Genomic DNA, 20,930 nt, shown 5'->3' with positions numbered 1-20,930 from the left:
GGATTCTAGTGGGAGAGTGTGGAATTAGATTGTGTTGGAGTGGGCGAGTGTGGAATTAGAATGGATTTGAGTGGGCGAGTATGGAATTGGAATGAATTGGAGTTGCAGACTGTGGGATTTGAAATGGATTAGAGTTGGAGATGATTGGGTTCGAATGGGTTAGAGTTCGAGACAATGCGGTTAGATTAGGTTAGATTAGATGATTATGGATTCGAGTAGGATTATTATGGGGTTAGAATAGGTTCGTGTAGGAGACTGTTGGTTTAGAATGGGTTTGTCTCAGAGACTTTGTGGTTGGAATGGGTGAGTGTATCGGCCTGCTGATTGGCTGGCAGCCTTCAGTCCCAGCAGCGCCACCAGGAGAGGTGGCCACTGCTGGGACTGCGGTTAGGAAGCACAGCAAGAGGGACACCGGCCCCAGAAAAAAGGTAGGTTTGTGGGGCCTCTCCGGGGACAATCGGCCGGACCCCGGCAAGGCATGGGGGTGGGGGGTCGGTTGTGGGGGGGTGGGGGGGTTGGAAAGTCGTGCAGTGGGGGTGGTTGGGCCATTGGCGGTGCCCTCTGTGGGGCACAGGGTGCCCGATCTGGAGGGTCCCCCTCCAGCCCGCAGGGAGGCTGCCAGGTTTTATTGGGCAGCTCCTGGGGGTCCTGAGCTGCCTGCCCACCCCTGGTAAAATACCAGCAGCGGCGGGAGGAGGCCCTTAATTGGCAGTTCATTGACCTGGGGCGGGTGGGCCATTTCTTGCCGCTGCCAGTCGTAAAATTGCAGCGGGGGTGGGAAGGTAATGGGAACAGCACCCCCTGCCTCCCACTCAGTTTTATGATCCCCCACCTCCAGCCCACTCCTTCGGGGGGCGGGGAGGGTGGTGTTGGGTGTAAAATTCCAGCCACAGTTGTGTTGAGCAGAGGCTAAAGCCATATCCAGAAGCTTCTGACCACAGAGCCATCCGTCAAACAGGCAGCACAGAATTGTGGGCCCACCCCTCCCACAGCTTCCCCTCAGATACAGCTGTCAATCAAGTCTGTTCATTTCAAAACAGCCCCAGGATGCCAGTCATGTGGGGGTTTGAATTGAATGAGTTGATTTGATTCATTGATCTACATCAAACACTTTGGCTGACCAACTACATACGACAATGACAAGCAAGCTGCATAGACCAAGGCTCTCCTAAGCCAGCCAGTCTCCACTTTGTCTTGAAGTGGGAGGCCCCAAAACTGCTTGGGGGCAAGTTGCTAGCACTTACATTCCCATGCTGTCCCTGATGGAGAATGCGGGGTCAGGCTGGGAGTCCCTATTCATCATGAGACACGAGATGTGTGTGGACAGTAATTCTTTGATTATATACCAGGAGATCTCCTGTGGAATGGTGAGTCAGAGAAGCCCATGGTCAATAGCAATAGGGACATTCAAGCTGTGTAGGGGATGTCAGGACCACTGATTACAGGGCCTGAAGAGGTCAAATTCCATTGACTGGGATTTTTCTTGGTGCTTTATGGATTGAAAACTGTCGTTGAGTGGCATTTATATTGAATATATATTTCTTTGTCTTTATGTTTAATTTTTAAACCGTACCATTTTAAAAACTGAAGATGCAGCAAAATGGTTTGTAAGTTGCATATTTAGCAGTACTGGGGAGGGGGAATGTGGTTTTGTTGCACTTGGGGACAGCTCTTTCTTCTTGGAACAATGGGGACAGTTCTGGGCTTTGGTAATACTCGAGAAATGGAGTTAACAGAACTTGAGTGGAAGCCTGGAGTTCAGTAGCATGGGAGGTCCATTGATCTGGCATTAGTGTGGAGGGAAATCCTGGGCTTTGGCTGAAGTGCAGGATGAAATGCAAAGTAAGGCTCACTGGTTGATTCCTGGGGCAGGATTATCTTTCCGGAGGCAGGAACAAAAATTTTGACAGTTTCCAGGTCCCAAATCTGCGCCCTGGGGGGGGGGGAACAGTCGCCGACCCCCATTTTCAGGGGAGAGCTCCCTTAATTGGCTTGGAGATGGGTTTGGCAGCCAATTAGTGGCCATGGGGGTGGGAGCGGAGGCTGGAATTTGCAGGTGCGGGCCCGATTTAAAGGGACCACGACAGCCTTACTGTGGCTGCTCTTTCACTGCTTCACCTTCAGTTTGGAAGATCTCAGGAAAGGCAGAGGCCTAGAACCTGGGTCACGGTAGCCTCTTGATTCACGGATGTGGACCTGAAGCCCTTCCTTGAGGCAGAGGAGGAACATCCTCTTCCTAGAGGGTGGCAAGAGGAGGCCACCCACCCAGGAGACCCACCCAAACAGGCCTGGATGGAGATAGCTGACACAGTCAGCAGAATGAGTGTGGCGTGCAGAAAGTGGGTCCAGTGTAGGCAGAGGTTCAATGACCTTCTTCACTTGGACAGGGTGAGTGCAATGCCAGACCCTCATGACAGGTCTCTGGATATTCAATCTCCAGCAGACACACCAACTGGGGATCCTGAGGATGTATGCTGCTCCTGAACATGGGAGGAGTGTGTGCCCAGGGCACTTACTGACCCCTCAGAATGGCTCAAAGCAAGACTGGTGCTGAGGACCTGCCAGCACTGAAATATGCAGCTTCTAATGAATAGGAGCAGTTGGCACTGGCCATAGAGGTCGGCCAGCAGTGCCTTATCTCAATCTCTTTCGTCCATACAGGAGAAATGGGCACATAATGCCTGTGAGAGGGCCCAGACGGAAGGAGGGGTTCCATACCTGCATGTTATCACCACAATGGAGGAGGGAGCCATGGACATCACCAGGGTCACTGACCATGAGGATGTCAGGCAAGGCAAAATGGGCATCCATTTTGGAGATGGTGATTAGAGAGTCCAATGCCGTTAAGGGGGAGTGCATGCTGAGTTGCATTGCGAAGCCTCAGCACATGCAGAGGCCTCTGCTCTCCAAGGTTAGTTCTCACGATCTCTTCTTGTGTCTACCACAGTTGGAGACGTCGAGCCAATTAGACCATCTCCCTCACTATCAGCGGGCCAAGTGCAGCAACATCAGAGCTCAGAGGAGGCACCGTCACACCTTATAAATGAATCCCCCACCAGTGCAAATACAGTCACCTCGGTGGGTCCTCGATTAGATTAGATAGGGTGGGACTGGGTGAAAAGCACCTTTTGAATGTGTAGGAGGAGGTGACAGAGGCAGCAGTGGGCAACCCCTCTCAGAGGATGGAGGACAGACACAGCCCTGCTCACCTGGGAAAGATGCAGGGCCTGAGGAGTTACAAGAAAGGCAGCTCTACCTTGAGGCAGTGTGCAGGCTGAGAATGGAGGAGTCTATCCAGCTCATGTGTGCCACAATGGCTCAGGGCTTTCAGCACATGAGCTCCTCCACTGAAAGAGTGACCAAACTCATGGAGAGCCATATACGGCAGCACACGGAGTACATGCAGGACGTTCACAGGATGCATGCCACACTATGTAACCTGGACTGGTCAATGGCACACAGATGTCTGGAGGGGATGCCAGTTGCGCCCCCAGGTGGTCCGGAGCACCGGCCAGGGGCTGAGGCAGTCACCAAGGAGGGTGAGGGTGCCAGCCCTCACAGGGTGCCATCATCATCAGCCTCCTTGGCCCCTCTGAGGGAGGGTCCATCTGTGCAGCAGTGCTCAGTGACGGAGGCTGCTCCTGCATTAACGCTGGTGCAGCAGCCTCTGGAGTTGTCCCGCTGACACCTCCACAATGTTGATGACCAGCACATCTCAGCCTCAGGCAGCGACAAGTGAGCAGACTGCCTCTGCCTCCTCTGAGGCCACAAGAGGAGAACCGTGTAGAAGTGCTCGAGAGCGGAGGCTACTGCATTGGGCAGAGAGCTGAGTGGGTTATCGGGGTGTCTTCCAGCTGTAACATGTACTGTTTTCCTTTCTGATCACCATGTAAATATTGACACATGAAGACAGACGTGTGAGCCTGCTTTTATTCATGGTGGTACAGGAGAAGAGGGATGAAATGGTGAAGGTGAGCAAGGATCTATGAACAGTGACAGTGAAACCTCCAGGCAGATGCGAATCCTTCATTGGCAGTAAAGGTTGAGCTGTTCCAGGCTGCGTCTTCAATGGAAGTGTTCTCACAGGCAGCTCAGATTGTGTTCCAGACCATGCTGTTACTCCTGGGTCAGAGGGACTCAGCTGAAACAAGCCTGAATCAGATGATCCTTGATGTTAATTGCATCCTGATGAGACCCTCGAGCCCCGCACCAGCCCCAATCACCTCCTCATGCAGCGGGGGCTCCTCTGTGTTCTCCATCCACCTCCTCTTCCACTTCCTCTGATGAGCTGTGTCCATCCAGTGCTTCACCATCTTCAAGGTCCATACCTCTCTGAAAGGCCTTGCTATTGAGAGTGCAGCAGACCATCACCATGCACAAGACCCTTGCAGAAGTGTATTGCATGGTGCCACCTGACTGGTCCAGGCACTGGAACTGCATCTTCAGAAGCCCAGTGGTCTGCTCGATGGCTGTCCTAGTGAGCAGATCCCTTATCCCCTGAATGCATCAATTTCAGGGGATGGAGTGAAGGACTGAGGCAGGCTGGAATGCCATAGGATTAAGGAGACATTGCAGCGGCCAGGAAAGCAAGCACACACATAGAGGAAGCTCTTGTTGTGGTCGCAGACCAGTTGGACGTTGACGGACTGGAAGCCCTTCCTGTTGATGGATCTCACTGGCTGGTCACTCGGTGCCTTGATGGCCACATGGGTGAAATTGATGATGCCCTGCACCTGGGGAAAATCCAGCAATGGAGACGGATCCCACTGCCCTCTGTGCCTGCGAGGCCGTGTCTATCGTGAACTGAATGTACTGTCCAGCTCTTGTGAACAGGGCATCAGTGATCCGCGAGATGCAGTGGTATGCAGCCGATTGGGAGATGCCACCAAGGTCCACAGCTGATCCTTGGAAGGAGTGAGAAACAAAGAAGTTCAAGGCCACAGTGACTTTGACGGCTACTGGCAGGGCATGGTGACCAGCGGTGCAAGGTGCAAGGTCTTCGGCAATGAGGGCACGATCTGCCTGGAGAGTCACAGTCTCCTGTGGCACTGGTTCTCGGTCATCTACAGCTAGCTCCTTCTTCCCCAGTAGATCCTATGCTGTGGGCCTGACCTCCATGTCCCTCCTGCCCCTCGTCCCTCTCCTCAACCTTTCTGATGCCCGGCACTCCGCCCTTCCTGTGGAGAATGTTGTTCCTCATTGACACTGGACGCAAAATCTGAGAGACATGCCTCCATTGCCAGCTTCTGCCTTCCTTGTGCTGTGGAGAGTCCCAATTGTGTTTGGCAGCCTTGCCCCCTCTGTTTATTGACCCATGATACCAGGAGGGTAACGACCCCCTGCACTGCCTGAGCACTTACTGCGCACTCTCCCCGCAACCGTGTGTTGACCCGATGGCACCTGTGTGCCAATGGCCGAGCCCCCCTGCGCCGTTCACCCTTTCACGAGCCCCACCTAATTTCCTGGGACAGCCATGACTGGCTTCCCACCTCCATTCACCTGGTCTGTTCCAGACATCACATGAAGCCTGTATGCCTCTGTCAAAATCAGAATATACCCCTTAACGAGCTCTCAATGAGCTCTTCAACACTCTTAACTGCCATTGTTAATGGATCGGGTGGGATCTCGTAGCCGCCTTCCCCCAGCCCTGGTGAAACTCGCTGGCGCTGGGAATGGCGACGGGAAACTGGCACGCTGGCCAGCGCTGGTAGTTTTGTCCCACACCAGCCTCCGTTTCTGCCTCCAGTGGGACCTGAAAATTCAGCCCCTGGTGTCTGTCAGCACTAACGAGAGAGCATGGACCTGACAGCCTTGGTGTGGGTAGTGGGGGGGAGGGGGAGGTGGGCAGGGGAGAGATCCCATATTAAGTAGCACTGGTATGGGACTTTAATGGATCTCTCCATAAACATTGAAAAATCCAGCTGGATCACTAATGTCCTTCTGTGAAGGAAACCTGCTGTCCTGGTCCAGTCTGGCCTGCATGTGACTCCAGACCCACAACAATGTGGTTGAGACTTAACCGCTCTCTGAATTGGCCTAGCAAGCCACTCGGTTGGGCAATAAATATTGGCCTTGCCAGTGATGCTCACATCCTGAAAATGGATAAACTCTCTGGACTGAGGTATGTGGGATGTTTGTCTATGGAGAGAGAGGGCACACTCAGATTCAGATAAAGAGTTAATTTGCAGATTTCTGACTAGTTTGATTTTGCAGACACCCGGTTAAGCAAACTTGTATTTGCACGATTGTAGCCGTGGAGCTGATGTATACCAGCAAGGTGAGCAGATGGTACTGAAGGAGCTGGCATTGATTGTTTGATATCTGAGGCTGGTATAGCATAACATTTTTATATAGCTGGTATAACATAACTTTGATTAATGTTTCTGGTAAAATCGGAAAGTGTCACAGCCATTCAAATCACTCCCGGCTCACTGAGCTCTGTTTGACATCTCCCGTGATGGTACGGTGGAGATGAGGAAGATCCTGTGTGGAGGTAGCAGGAATGAAGCCACAGTACATCTTGGTTCCAGCATGCCATGGCACTCTGCCACCCATACCTAACATGTCTGCTGTGCTTTCCAATGATTTATTCATGTACTATAGCTATTTTGCCACAGGCTGTGAAAGTGTCAAGGTTAAACACAGGACCCTAGCTGAAAGGTTTGGATGGAATCTTCCGGTTGTGTAGTCACTCAGTCTCTCCCCCTGCCGACAACCCCACTCAAACTCAGCCCATTATCTGACTGACCTTTCTGGCAGCTTTCACTGTACCTCGGCTGCACTTTGTAACAAACTAAATGTAAGATCTAAAACTTCAATGATTCATCTCCCCCTCTACACACACTCCCCTCCCCATCTCTCAGATCTCACTGAATGTTTGCTTACATCCATTCCAGGGAACAAGCTGTTACGGAGCACTCGGAGTTTCAACAGACTCCTTTCACCATGTCACTGAAGCAGGAAAAGAGAGAGCTAACAGGTAAATATATAAGTGTTATATTCTAGATCACAGAGAATGAGCAAGTCCATCAACTAACAGTACCTGATTTTTATAAAGCAGTTTGCCTTTCTATCTCTCTAATCTTTCTCTTTTTGTTCCTCACTTTGTCTTTCCCTCTTCTCTCGGTTGTTCTGTCTCTGTTGTTTTTTCTCTCTGTCTCTACCTTTTTCTCCCTGTTGCAGTCTTTTTACTTCTTTGTCTCTGACTTTCTCTGTTGCTTCATCGCTTTAACTCTCTGTTTTCCTCTCTCTCTTATTCTGTCTTCTAAACTGCCATTGTTTGATTTGAACTCACATTCTCAGATCTCTGGTTTACTAGTTCAGTAATGTAACGATACACGACTGAACCGTGATTCATCCTATCCGGACTTGATGTTGGGTCATTTCATGATTTGATTCTGGGTCATTTCTTGATTTGGTCCTGGGCCATTTCTTGATTTGGTCCTGGGTCATTTCTTGATTTGGTCCTGGGTCATTTCTTGATTTGGTCCTGGGCCATTTCTTGATTTGGTTCTGGGTCATTTCTTGATTTGGGCCTGGGCCATTTCTTGATTTGGTTCTGGGTCATTTCTTGATTTGGTTCTGGGTCATTTCTTGATTTGGTCCTGGGTCATTTCTTGATTTGATTCTGGGCCATTTCTTGATTTGCTCCTGGGTCATTTCTTGATTTGGTCCTGGGCCATTTCTTGATTTGGTCCTGGGTCATTTCTTGATTTGGTTCTGGGTCATTTCTTGATTTGGGCCTGGGCCATTTCTTGATTTGGTCCTGGGTCATTTCTTGATTTGGTTCTGGGTCATTCCTTGATTTGGGCCTGGGCCATTTCTTGATTTGGTCCTGGGTCATTTCTTGATTTGGTTCTGGGTCATTTCTTGATTTGGTCCTGGGTCATTTCTTGATTTGGTCCTGGGTCATTTCTTGATTTGGTTCTGGGTCATTTCTTGATTTGGTCCTGGGTCATTTCTTGATTTGGTCCTGGGTCATTTCTTGATTTGGTTCTGGGCCATTTCTTGATTTGGGCCTGGGCCATTTCTTGATTTGGGCCTGGGCCATTTCCTGATTTGGTCCTGGGTCATTTCTTGATTTGGTTCTGGGTCATTTCTTGATTTGGTCCTGGGTCATTTCTTGATTTGGTCCTGGGTCATTTCTTGATTTGATTCTGGGCCATTTCTTGATTTGGTCCTGGGTCATTTCTTGATTTGGTCCTGGGCCACTCCTTGATTTGGTTCTGGGTCATTTCTTGATTTGGGCCTGGGCCATTTCTTGATTTGATTCTGGGTCATTTCTTGATTTGATTCTGGGTAATTTCTTGATTTGGTTCTGGGTCATTTCTTGATTTGGTCCTGGGTCATTTCTTGATTTGGTCCTGGGTCATTTCTTGATTTGGTCCTGAGTCATTTCTTAATTTGTTCCTGGGTCATTTCTTGATTTGGTCCTGTGTCATTTCTTGATTTGGTCCTGGGTCATTTCTTAATTTGTTCCTGGGTCATTTCTTGATTTGGTCCTGGGTCATTTCTTGATTTGGTCCTGGGTCATTTCTTGATTTGGTCCTGGGTCATTTCTTGATTTGGTTCTGGGCCATTTCTTGATTTGGTTCTGGGCCATTTCTTGATTTGGTCCTGGGTTATTTCTTGATTTGGTCCTGGGTCATTTCTTGATTTGGTCCTATGTAATTGCTTGATTTGGGCCTGGGTAATTTCTTGATTTGGTCCTGGGTCATTTCTTGATTTGGTTCTGGGCCATTTCTTGATTTGGTTCTGGGCCATTTCTTGATTTGGTCCTGGGTTATTTCTTAATTTGGTCCTGGGTCATTTCTTGATTTGGTCCTATGTAATTGCTTGATTTGGGCCTGGGTAATTTCTTGATTTGGTCATTGGTCATTTCTTGATTTGGTCGCGGTATTTTTCTTGATTTGATTCTGGGTCATTTCTTGCTTTGGTCCTGAGTCATTTCTTAATTTGTTCCTGAGTCATTTCTTGATTTGGTTCTGGGCCATTTCTTGATTTGGTTCTGGGCCATTTATTGATTTGGTCCTGGGTTATTTCTTGATTTGGTCCTGGGTCATTTCTTGATTTGGTCCTATGTAATTGCTTGATTTGGGCCTGGGTAATTTCTTGATTTGGTCCTGGGTCATTTCTTGATTTGGTTCTGGGCCATTTCTTGATTTGGTTCTGGGCCATTTCTTGATTTGGTCCTGGGTTATTTCTTAATTTGGTCCTGGGTCATTTCTTGATTTGTTCCTATGTAATTGCTTGATTTGGGCCTGGGTAATTTCTTGATTTGGTCATTGGTCATTTCTTGATTTGGTCGCGGTCCTTTCTTGATTTGATTCTGGGTCATTTCTTGCTTTGGTCCTGAGCCATTTCTTGATTTGGTCCTGGGCCATTTCTTGACTTGATTCTGGGCCATTTCTTGATTTGATTCTGGGCCATTTCTTGATTTGGTTCTGGGCCATTTCTTGATTTGGTTCTGGGCCATTTCTTGATTTGATTCTGGGTCATTTCTTGATTTGGTCCTGGTTCATTTCTTAATTTGGTCCTGGGTCATTTCTTGATTTGTTCCTATGTAATTGCTTGATTTGGGCCTGGGTAATTTCTTGATTTGGTCCTGGGTCATTTCTTAATTTGGTCCTGGGTCATTTCTTGATTTGGTCCTGAGTCATTTCTTAATTTGTTCCTGGGTCATTTCTTGATTTGGTCCTGGGTCATTTCTTGATTTGGTCCTGGGTCATTTCTTGATTTGGTCCTATGTAATTGCTTGATTTGGTTCTGGGTCATTTCTTGATTTGGTCGCAGTCATTTCTTGATTTGATTCTGGGTCATTTCTTGCTTTGGTCCTGGGCCATTTCTTGATTTGATTCTGGGCCATTTCTTGATTTGGTTCTGGGCCATTTCTTGATTTGGTTCTGGGCCATTTCTTAATTTGATTCTGGGTCATTTCTTGATTTGGTTCTGGTTCATTTCTTGATTTGATTCTGGGTCATTTCTTGATTTGGTCCTGGTTCATTTCTTAATTTGGTCCTGGGTCATTTCTTGATTTGGTCCTATGTAATTGCTTGATTTGGGCCTGGGTAATTTCTTGATTTGGTCATTGGTCATTTCTTGATTTGGTCGCGGTCATTTCTTGATTTGATTCTGGGTCATTTCTTGCTTTGGTCCTGAGCCATTTCTTGATTTGGTTCTGGGTCATTTCTTGATTTGGTCCTGGGTCATTTCTTGATTTGTTCCTATGTAATTGCTTGATTTGGGCCTGGGTAATTTCTTGATTTGGTCCTGGGTCATTTCTTAATTTGGTCCTGGGTCATTTCTTGATTTGGTCCTGAGTCATTTCTTAATTTGTTCCTGGGTCATTTCTTGATTTGGTCCTGGGTCATTTCTTGATTTGGTCCTGGGTCATTTCTTGATTTGGTCCTATGTAATTGCTTGATTTGGTCCTGGGTCATTTCTTGATTTGTTCCTATGTAATTGCTTGATTTGGGCCTGGGTAATTTCTTGATTTGGTCCTGGGTCATTTCTTAATTTGGTCCTGGGTCATTTCTTGATTTGGTCCTGAGTCATTTCTTAATTTGTTCCTGGGTCATTTCTTGATTTGGTCCTGGGTCATTTCTTGATTTGGTCCTGGGTCATTTCTTGATTTGGTCCTATGTAATTGCTTGATTTGGTTCTGGGTCATTTCTTGATTTGGTCGCGGTCATTTCTTGATTTGATTCTGGGTCATTTCTTGCTTTGGTCCTGGGCCATTTCTTGATTTGATTCTGGGTCATTTCTTGCTTTGGTCCTGGGCCATTTCTTGATTTTGTCCTGGGCCATTTCTTGATTTGATTCTGGGCCATTTCTTGCTTTGGTCCTGGGCCATTTCTTGATTTTGTCCTGGGCCATTTCTTGATTTGATTCTGGGCCATTTCTTGATTTGGTCCTGGGCCATTTCTTGATTTTGTCCTGGGCCATTTCTTGATTTGATTCTGGGACATTTCTTGATTTGATTCTGGGTCATTTCTTGCTTTGGTCCTGGGCCATTTCTTAATTTGGTCCTGAGTCATTTCTTGATTTGGTCCTATGTAATTGCTTGATTTGATTCTGGGTCATTTCTTGCTTTGGTCCTGAGCCATTTCTTGATTTGGTCCTGGGTCATTTCTTGATTTGGTTCTGGGCCATTTCTTGATTTGATTCTGGGCCATTTCTTGATTTGGTTCTGGGCCATTTCTTGATTTGGTTCTGGGCCATTTCTTGATTTGATTCTGGGCCATTTCTTGATTTGGTCCTGGGCCATTTCTTGATTTGATTCTGGGACATTTCTTGATTTGATTCTGGGTCATTTCTTGCTTTGTTCCTGGGCCATTTCTTGATTTGGTCCTGGGCCATTTCTTGATTTGATTCTGGGCCATTTCTTGATTTGGTCCTGGGCCATTTCTTGATTTGATTCTGGGCCATTTCTTGCTTTGGTCCTGGGCCATTTCTTGATTTTGTCCTGGGCCATTTCTTGATTTGATTCTGGGCCATTTCTTGATTTGGTCCTGGGCCATTTCTTGATTTTGTCCTGGGCCATTTCTTGATTTGATTCTGGGACATTTCTTGATTTGATTCTGGGTCATTTCTTGCTTTGGTCCTGGGCCATTTCTTAATTTGGTCCTGAGTCATTTCTTGATTTGGTCCTATGTAATTGCTTGATTTGATTCTGGGTCATTTCTTGCTTTGGTCCTGAGCCATTTCTTGATTTGGTCCTGGGTCATTTCTTGATTTGGTTCTGGGCCATTTCTTGATTTGATTCTGGGCCATTTCTTGATTTGGTTCTGGGCCATTTCTTGATTTGGTTCTGGGCCATTTCTTGATTTGATTCTGGGCCATTTCTTGATTTGGTCCTGGGCCATTTCTTGATTTGATTCTGGGACATTTCTTGATTTGATTCTGGGTCATTTCTTGCTTTGTTCCTGGGCCATTTCTTGATTTGGTCCTGGGCCATTTCTTGATTTGATTCTGGGCCATTTCTTGATTTGGTCCTGGGCCATTTCTTGATTTGATTCTGGGTCATTTCTTGCTTTGGTCCTGGGCCATTTCTTGATTTGGTCCTGGGCCATTTCTTGATTTGGTCCTGGGCCATTTCTTGATTTGGTCCTGGGCCATTTCTTGATTTTGTCCTGGGCCATTTCTTGTTTTGATTCTGGGACATTTCTTGATTTGATTCTGGGCCATTTCTTGATTTGGTCCTGGGCCATTTCTTGATTTTGTCCTGGGCCATTTCTTGATTTGGTCCTGGGCCATTTCTTGATTTGGTCCTGGGCCATTTCTTGATTTGGTCCTGGGACATTTCTTGATTTTGTCCTGGGCCATTTCTTGATTTTGTCCTGGGACATTTCTTGATTTGATTCGGGGACATTTCTTAATTTGGTTCTGGGCCATTTCTTGATTTGGTCCTGGGCCATTTCTTAATTTGGTCCTGGGTTATTTCTTGATTTTGTCCTGGGCCATTTCTTGATTTGGTCCTGGGCCATTTCTTAATTTGGTTCTGGGTCATTTCTTAATTTGGTCCTGGGTTATTTCTTGATTTTGTCCTGGGCCATTTCTTGATTTGGTCCTGGGCCATTTCTTAATTTGGTTCTGGGTCATTTCTTAATTTGGTCCTGGGTTATTTCTTGATTTTGTCCTGGGCCATTTCTTGATTTGGTCCTGGGCCATTTCTTAATTTGGTTCTGGGTCATTTCTTAATTTGGCCCTGGGTTATTTCTTGATTTTGTCCTGGGCCATTTCTTAATTTGGTTCTGGGTCATTTCTTAATTTGGTCCTGGGTTATTTCTTGATTTTGTCCTGGGCAATTTCTTGATTTGGTCCTGGGCCATTTCTTAATTTGGTTCTGGGACATTTCTTAATTTGGTTCTGGGCCATTTCTTAATTTGGTTCTGGGTCATTTCTTAATTTGGTCCTGGGTTATTTCTTGATGTTGTCCTGGGCCATTTCTTGATTTGGTCCTGGGCCATTTCTTAATTTGGTTCTGGGTCATTTCTTAATTTGGTTCTGGGTTATTTCTTGATTTGCTCCTGGGCCATTTCTTGATTTGGTCCTGGGCCATTTCTTGATTTGATGCTGGATCATTTCTTGATTTGGTCCCGGGTAATTTCTTGATTTGGTTCTGGGTCATTTATTTGATTTTGCTCTGTATTGTTTTCTTGATTTTGTTCTGGTTCCTCTTTGGAGATAGTTATGCATTTTCACTTGATTTACTTTTTTGTTCCTTTCATGATATCATTCTGGGTAAATTGGTGACTTGGTAATGCGAAACCAATAAGATTAAAGGAAGACAAATCTCCAGGAATCAATGGTTTTCACCCCAGGATTTTAAAGAAGTAGATGACAAAGTTGTTGATGCTCTAGTTATGATCTTCCAAAACACTCTCAATTCAGAAATCGTCCCCTTGGATAGGAAAACAACCAATGACATTCCTTTAATGAAGAAGGATAGGAGAAATAAACTAAGAAATTAAAGGCAATTAGTCTATGAAGTCACCTGTGGAAAGGTTATGCGATATGTTGTTCGGGACAGAGTGGCTGAGCACTTGGACACATGAGCTGTTCAGAGAGGCAGCATGGATTTGTAAATAATAAATCATTAATACAAAAGAATACAAAACAAAAAGAATAACCTGCATTTATATAGCAGCTTTCACAACCACCAGATGTCCCAAAGCACTTTACAGCCAATGCAGTACTTTTTGAAGTGTAGTCACTGTTGCCATGAAGGAAATGCAGCAGCCAAATTGCACACAGCAAGCACCCAAAAACAGTAATGTGATAGCGACCAGATAATCTGGTTTTTTTGTGATGTTGATTGAAGGCACTTGGTTCTTCTGAAATAGTGCCATGGAAACTTTTACATCCAGCTGAGGGGAGCAGTTTGGGCCGTGGTTTAATGTCTCATCTGAAAGACAGTACCTCCAACAGTACAGTACTCCCTCAATACTACACTGGAGTGTCAGCCTTGATTTTGTGGTCAAGTCTCTGGAGTGGGACATGAACCCAAAAATCTTCTGATTTAAAGGCAAGAGTGCTACCAACTGAGCCATGTAGTTAATTAACATATTAGATAAGGGAGTGACTGTGAATGTTATGTATATGGATTCCAGAAGGCATGCAACACAAGATCGTTAATAAAAGTGAAAGGGCATGAATTGGAGGCAAAATATTCACATGTTTTGAAATCGGTTAGAAGGTATGATACATAGAGTAAGGATAATGGGTATGTACTCAAATTGGCAGGATGTGACTAGTACTTTCCCCCAGGGATTTGTACTGGGTCCACAGCTTTTCATTATATTTAAAATTGACTTGGATAAAGGAATTGAGAGCCATATATCTAAGTGTTCTGACCACGCTAAGTTAGGAGGCACAGTAAATAGTGTCGATGGGAACAGAAAGTTGCAAAGGGACATTGATAGATTAAGTGAGTGGAAATATGTGGTGAACAGAGTTCAATATGGGAAAATGTGAGGTCATCCACAATCACATTGGACCAAAGAAAAACAGATCAGAGTATTTTCGAAATGGTGAGAATTAGGAACTGTGGAGGAGCAGAGATTATGGGGCCAAGTAACACAAATCACTAAAACATTCTGGACTGGTAGAAAAAATAATTTAAAAATCTAATTGCCTTTATCTCAAGACAGCTGGAATGCAAAGGGGAGGATGTTATGTTACAGCTGTACAGAACTCTATTAAATTATGAGGTAGGGGGAGGAGAGGGGAGGAGAGGTGGTGGCATAGTGGTATTATCACTGGACTCATAACCCAGAGACCCAGGGTATTGATCTGGAGACATGGGTTCGAATCCCACCACAGCAGAAGGTGGAATTTGAATTTAATTAATAAATCTGGAATTAAAAGCTAGTCTAATTTAGTTTAGTTTAGTTTAGAGATACAGCACTGAAACAGGCCCTTCGGCCCACCAAGTCTGTGCCGACCATCAACCACCCATATATACTAATCCTGCACTAATCCCATATTCCTACCACATCCCCACCCGTCCCTATATTTCCCTACCACCTACCTATACTAGGGGCAATTTATAATGGCCAATTTACCTACCAACCTGCAAGTCTTTTGGCTTGTGGGAGGAAACCGGAGCACCTGGAGAAAACCCACGCAGACACAGGGAGAACTTGCAAAATCCACACAGGCAGTACCCAGAATTGAACCCGGGTCGCTGGAGCTGTGAGGCTGCGTTGCTAACCACTGCGCCACTGTGCCGCCCTAATGATGGCCATGAAACCATTGTCAATTGTTGTAAAAACCCATCTGGTTCACTAATGTCCTTTAGGGAAGGAAATCTGCTGTCCTTACCTGGTCTGGCCTACATGTGACTCCAGACCCACAGCAATGTGGTTGACTCTTACATGCCCTCTGAAATGGGCTAGCAAGCCACTCAGTTGTACCTAACCGCTACAAAGTCAATAAAAAGGAATGAAACCGGACGGACCACCCGGCATCGGCCTAGGCATGGGAAACGACAACGCAAACCCAGCCCTGTCGACCCTGCAAAGTCCTCCTTACTAACATCTGGGGGCTTGTGCCAAAGGTGGGAGAGCTGTCCCACAGACTAGTCAAGCAACAGCCTGACATGGTCATACTCATGGAATCATACCAGACAGACAATATCCCAGACACTGCAATCACTATCCCTGGGTATGTCCTGTCCCACCGGCAGTGCATCTTGTAGATGTTACACACTGCTGTGCATTGGTGGTGCAGGGAGTGAATGTTGAAGGTGGTGGATGGGGTGCCAATCAAGCGGGCTGCTTTGTCCTGGATGGTATTGAGCTTCTTGAGTGTTGTTGGAGCTGCACCCATCCAGGCAAGTGGAGAGTATTCCATCACACTCCTGACTTGTGCCTTGTAGATGGTGGACAGGCTTTGGGGAGTCAGGAGGTGAGTTACTCGCCGCAGGATTCCTAGCCTCTGACCTGCTCTTGTAGCCACGGTATTTATGTGGCTGGTCCAGTTCAGTTTCTAGTCAATGGTAACCCTAGGATGTTGATGGTGGAGGATGATAATGCCATTGAACATCAAGGGGAGATGGTTATATTTTCTCATGTTTGAGATGGTCATTGCCTGGCACTTGTGTGGTGCAAATGTTACTTGCCACTTATCAGCCAAGTCTGAATGTGGTCTAGGTCTTGCTGCATGTGGGCATGGACTGCTTCAGTATCTATGAAGTTGCAAATGGGACTGAACACTGTGCCATCATCAGCAAACAACTGCACTACTGATCTTATGTGAAGGGAAGTTCATGGATGAAGCAGCTGAAGATGGTTGGACCGAGGACACTATCCTGAGGAGCTCCTGCAGCCAGATCCTGGGACTGAGATGATTGACCTCCAACAACCACAATCATATTCCTTTGTGCCAGGTATGACTCCAACCAGTGGAGAGTGTTTCCCGGGGTGCATCCCAGAGAAGGTCATATGTGGTCTGCGCAAGTATTAAATAACCTTTCTTTGTTCCAAGGTTTCATATGTTCTTGTTGTCTTAAATAGAACAGTGTTGATAAATGTCCCTGTATCAAGAAAACACAACTTACTAAGTATGAGGGTCACGTTGTCAGATAGACTGGTGGAAATTGCTGAAAAGTAACTACATACTCATCATACAGAATGTCACACAGTATAGTGGTTATGTAACTGGACTCATAATCCAGCAAATGTGAGTTCCAATCCCACCCAGGTAGATTTTTGGAATTAAATTCAGTGTAAAAACAAATCTGTAAATAAAAGCTGGTACCATTAAAATTGGCCATGAAGCTGTTGGATTGTTATAAAAATCCAACTGGTTCACCAATGCTCTTTTGAGATGGAAACCTGCTGTCCTTACCCAGTCTGCTGCAATGTGGTTGCCTATTAACTACCCTCTAAAATGGTCTAACAAGACCCTCAGTTGTCTCAAACCACTATGAAAAAGAAGAATAAAACCAGATGGGCCATTCAGATTTCGACCCAGGCATTGATATTGGACATGACAAAGGCACATTCAGCCCGCTGCACAGTCCTCCTCTGAGGACTGGTGCCAAAGTTAAGTGACTATCTTTGTCATCAGGATAGCATCTGACTGAGTGTGGCATCAAGGAGGACTAGCAAAATTAAGTTTCAGTGAGAATCAGGGTAAAACTTTCCAATGGTTGGAGTTGTACCTGGCACAAAGGAAGATGGGTATGGTTGTTGGAGCCCATCATCTCAGCCTCAAGACATCGCTGCAGGAGGTAATTTCAGCGTTCACCTTCATTTGCAATTCGTTAGACACTGAAACAGTCCGCGTCCACATGCAACAAGACCTGGACAACATCCAGGCGTGGCTGATAAGTGGCAAGTAACATTCACACCACACAACTGCAGGACAATGACCATCTCCAACAAGGCAGAGTAGATCCACCTCCCTTTGTCTTCCCCACCATCAACATCCTGGGGGTTACCATTGACCAGAAACTACTGGGCCAGCCACATAAATACTATGGCTACAAGAGCAGGTCAGAGACTGGGAATTCTGTGCAAAGTGGCTCACTCCTGACTCCCCAAAGCCTGTCCACCATCTACAAGGCACAAGTCAGGAGTGTGATGGAATACTCTCCACTTGCCTGGATGGGTGCAGCTCCAACAACACTCAAGAAGCTCTATGCCATCCAGGACAAAGCAGCCCGCTTGATTGGCACCCCATCCACAAACATTTACTCCCTCCACCACTGATGCATAGTGGCAGCAGTGTGTACTGTCTACAAGATGCACTGCAGCAATGCACCAAGGCTCCTTCGACAGCACCTTCCAAACCCGTGACCTCTACCGCCTAGAAGGGCAAGGGCAGCAGATGCATAGGAACACCACCACCTGCAAGTTCCCCTCCAAGCCACACATCATCCTGACTTGGAACTATATCACTGTTCCTTCACTGTCGCTGGGTCAAAATCCTGGAACTCCCTCCCTAACAGCACTGTGGGTGTACCTACACTCCCAAGAACTGCAACGGTTGAAGAAGCCAGCTCACCACCACCTTCTCAAGTGTTGTGCAATAAATGTTAGCCTTGTCAGTGAAGCCCATAGTTCAAGAATGAATAGTGAAAAAAATGGGCAAGGTTCAGCTTCCAGCTCTTATTATCATTATGGAGGAGAGTGGACTTTGATCAGGCTGAATGTACTACCAAAGATTAATTGTTTCTGGCTCTCCCACCTCCTGTTCATTAAAACGATAAACAAATTCAGCTGGGTGTGGATGAAACCTGGCAAAGCTGCTCAAAAGCCAATCTTAGGACATCTCGACATGCCTGAATTGCATGTCTGTTATTAATTAATTAGATTCATGCAACTGAGCTCTAGTCCTGGGTCTGTAATGGGAGACTGACCCAACCACTTTGTTGCTCTGTCGCTTTGTCTCTCAAGTTTCTAAGTTTCCATCTCTCTTGCTATGTTACTGTTTTAATGTTTTTCTCTTTCGCTGTCTTCTTTCCTTCATTCTTTTTCATCTCCCTCTCTCACTGGCGGACAGTTTGAGGTCTCGCACCTAACAGAAATAAGGCAGTAGTGCCCGGAAAATGGTGGGGATGACCTGCTGCCCCATTCTTGCTGTGGTCAACCCTATCCTCCCCAAGGCAGCCACAGCGCCAGCTTGAGTCATGTGGTAGACAGGCTCTGTCTATCGCATGCTGCTTCCATTGATTAGCATGCATGTGGTCCTGTGTTGTAGCTTCACCAGGTTGGTACATTCTTTTCAGCTACATCTGGCACTGCGTTTGGCATGCTCTCATACACTCCTCATTGAGCCAGTATCAGTTGGTGGTCCAGCTGAAAAGCAGCACAGCAGGCAAATCTACATTTATTGTTTTGGGGCAGTGTAACTCTGGCCTTTGCAGAACTACCTGGGTCCTTGCCGTATCAGCTTCCTCCTCAAACTGGATTGGAGCCCATGTTGGGGCTATCAGGTGGTCAGTGAGCCTCTGTTTTGTTTACTCTCTGTCTCATCATCTTTTGCCAGTCTGGCTCTGTTTTGTCAGTGTCAGTTGTGCCTCTGAGTCATGTTAGTCTACATGGTAGCAAACTACTCTTCAGAAGAATTAATTGTTTATGAAGCCCTTTGAGAGGTTTCTAAAATATGTAATAAGGCAATGTGTAAATGTAAGGTTTTATTCTTTCTTTGTCCTATGCTGTGGCTCACCCTCTTTCTCACATTCTTTGTCTCAGTGTCTCTCTCTGTCTCTCTCCCCTTCTGTCACTCTGTTGCTCTCTCTTGATCTTTGTTTCACTGTCATCCTCTGATAGTAGAGAGGCAAGAGACAATGGATCTTATCTGCCTGGATTTCAGGAAGACACTTGACATTGTCCCACATAATAAGCTACTATGTCGGTTCCAAGCCCATGGAATAGATGGGAATGTATTAAAATTGGTTAGTAAATGGTTGTTTGATCGACAACAATGAGTAGTAGTTTATGGGCAGGTATCTGGTTGGTAGCTAGTTACTGGAGAAATATCACAAAGTTCAGTGTTAGTCCCACGGGTTATCATTTTTAGAAGTGATTTCGAGGAACCAAGTGAATTCACGTGTCCAAATTTGCAGGTAATACCAAATTGAGAGCAGTGGCCAATAATGACTATCACTGGGTACAAATTACAAAGGATCTTGACAAGCCCAATCTGGAGGCAGGTGTAATTTAACAGGGAGATATAAGGTTATGAGATTTGGCAGAAGGAAGGTAGATGTGGATTATGAGCTAAATGGGAATGTACCTGGTGCATCAGAACAAGAAAGAGACCTTGGGTCACTAAAACCATCAGCACAATGTTTCCAGGCCCTTCAAAAAAGCAAAGAGAATGTTGGGATGTACAGCAAGGGGTAGAACATATAAATCCAGAGAGATCATTTTAATACTGTATTTGGCCCTGGTGAGACCACATTTGAGAACTGCGTGTAGTTTTGGTCTCCGTATTTCAGTTATTGGAGGAGGTGCAGAGAAGGGCTACACAGTTGATCCCAGAATATAAGGGAATGAGGAAAGATTAACTTCCCTGGGCCTTTTCTCTCCTGTAAAGAGAAACCAGAGAGGGACATGATAGAAGAGGTCAAAATTATAACTGATTTGAACAAATTGGATCCAAGTATGCATACAGAAATTAATCACAATGGGTTATATTTACAAATTAAGGACAAGAAAAGTAAAATAAGAAATGCAAAAAGAAGTTTTAACTGAAAGGGTGGTAAATATGTGGAGCAGGTTACTGGCATGAGGCGGGAGGCGGGGGGCAGTGGGTGGGAAAAGAAACCTTAATAGGTTTGAAGAAGGAATTAGGCAGGTTCTTGGCAACAAGTGCGATTCAGGGTCGTTCAAAGTACGCCACGGGAAAACTATGGATAGGTGGCTTAGATAGGCTGAAGTTCTTCTCCTGTCAGAAACTGTTACTGTGATATTTCTCTCTGTCATTGGTGATCTGTTACATTATGTCTCTGTCTTGCTCTCATGGTCTTTATTTCTGCCATTTTGATTTTTTTTCTCTCTTTTGTGTCTATCTCTGTCTTATTCTCACATTACTATTTATCTGTTTTTCTGTTTCATGTGTTATCATTTCTCTATCATTCTGCTTTTCTGTTGCTTTTGTCTCACTGCCCTCCTGTATCTTACTGTCTTTCAGCCACTGTATATTTCAGACTCACTCCCTGGATCGTCTTTTCTTGCTATCACTCCATTGCCTCATTCTCCCACTTTGTCCCCTTTCACCTTCTCCTCTGTATCTATGTGTCTCATGTTCTCTTGGTATCTCTGTTGCTCTGTCTCACTCGCTTGTTTTATCTCTGCCTGTGTACATGTCTTCTATTTTGCAGCATGGGAGAGCAAGCTTGTGATGTCTATGAGCATGTATCGATCTTTGAGTTTTTAGTGGATCAACTTGTTGCAAGAGAAATTGAGCACTTGTAC

At 45.8% G+C, this 20,930-nt stretch overlaps 1 protein-coding gene across 8 annotated transcripts in view; it reads left to right on the top strand.

Annotated features, from left to right (window-relative positions):
- The window catches only part of LOC137358729 (natural resistance-associated macrophage protein 2-like), a 260,788-nt gene that overhangs the window by 28,790 nt on the left and 211,068 nt on the right, over positions 1 to 20,930 (top strand). For 7 of the 8 annotated variants that reach the window (XM_068024993.1, XM_068024998.1, XM_068024995.1 and 4 more), the window contains exon 2: positions 6,897 to 6,979. In XM_068024993.1, coding sequence (XP_067881094.1) covers positions 6,897 to 6,979 — 83 coding nt within the window. Of the gene's footprint in view, positions 1 to 6,698; positions 6,800 to 6,896; positions 6,980 to 20,930 lie in introns of those variants that run through there. The other variant, XM_068024992.1, reaches the window with a different exon arrangement.

This window comes from Heterodontus francisci, chromosome X, assembly GCF_036365525.1.
Source record: "Heterodontus francisci isolate sHetFra1 chromosome X, sHetFra1.hap1, whole genome shotgun sequence".
Classification (NCBI taxonomy): domain Eukaryota; kingdom Metazoa; phylum Chordata; class Chondrichthyes; order Heterodontiformes; family Heterodontidae; genus Heterodontus; species Heterodontus francisci.
This window is presented reverse-complemented; position numbering and strand designations above follow the sequence as displayed.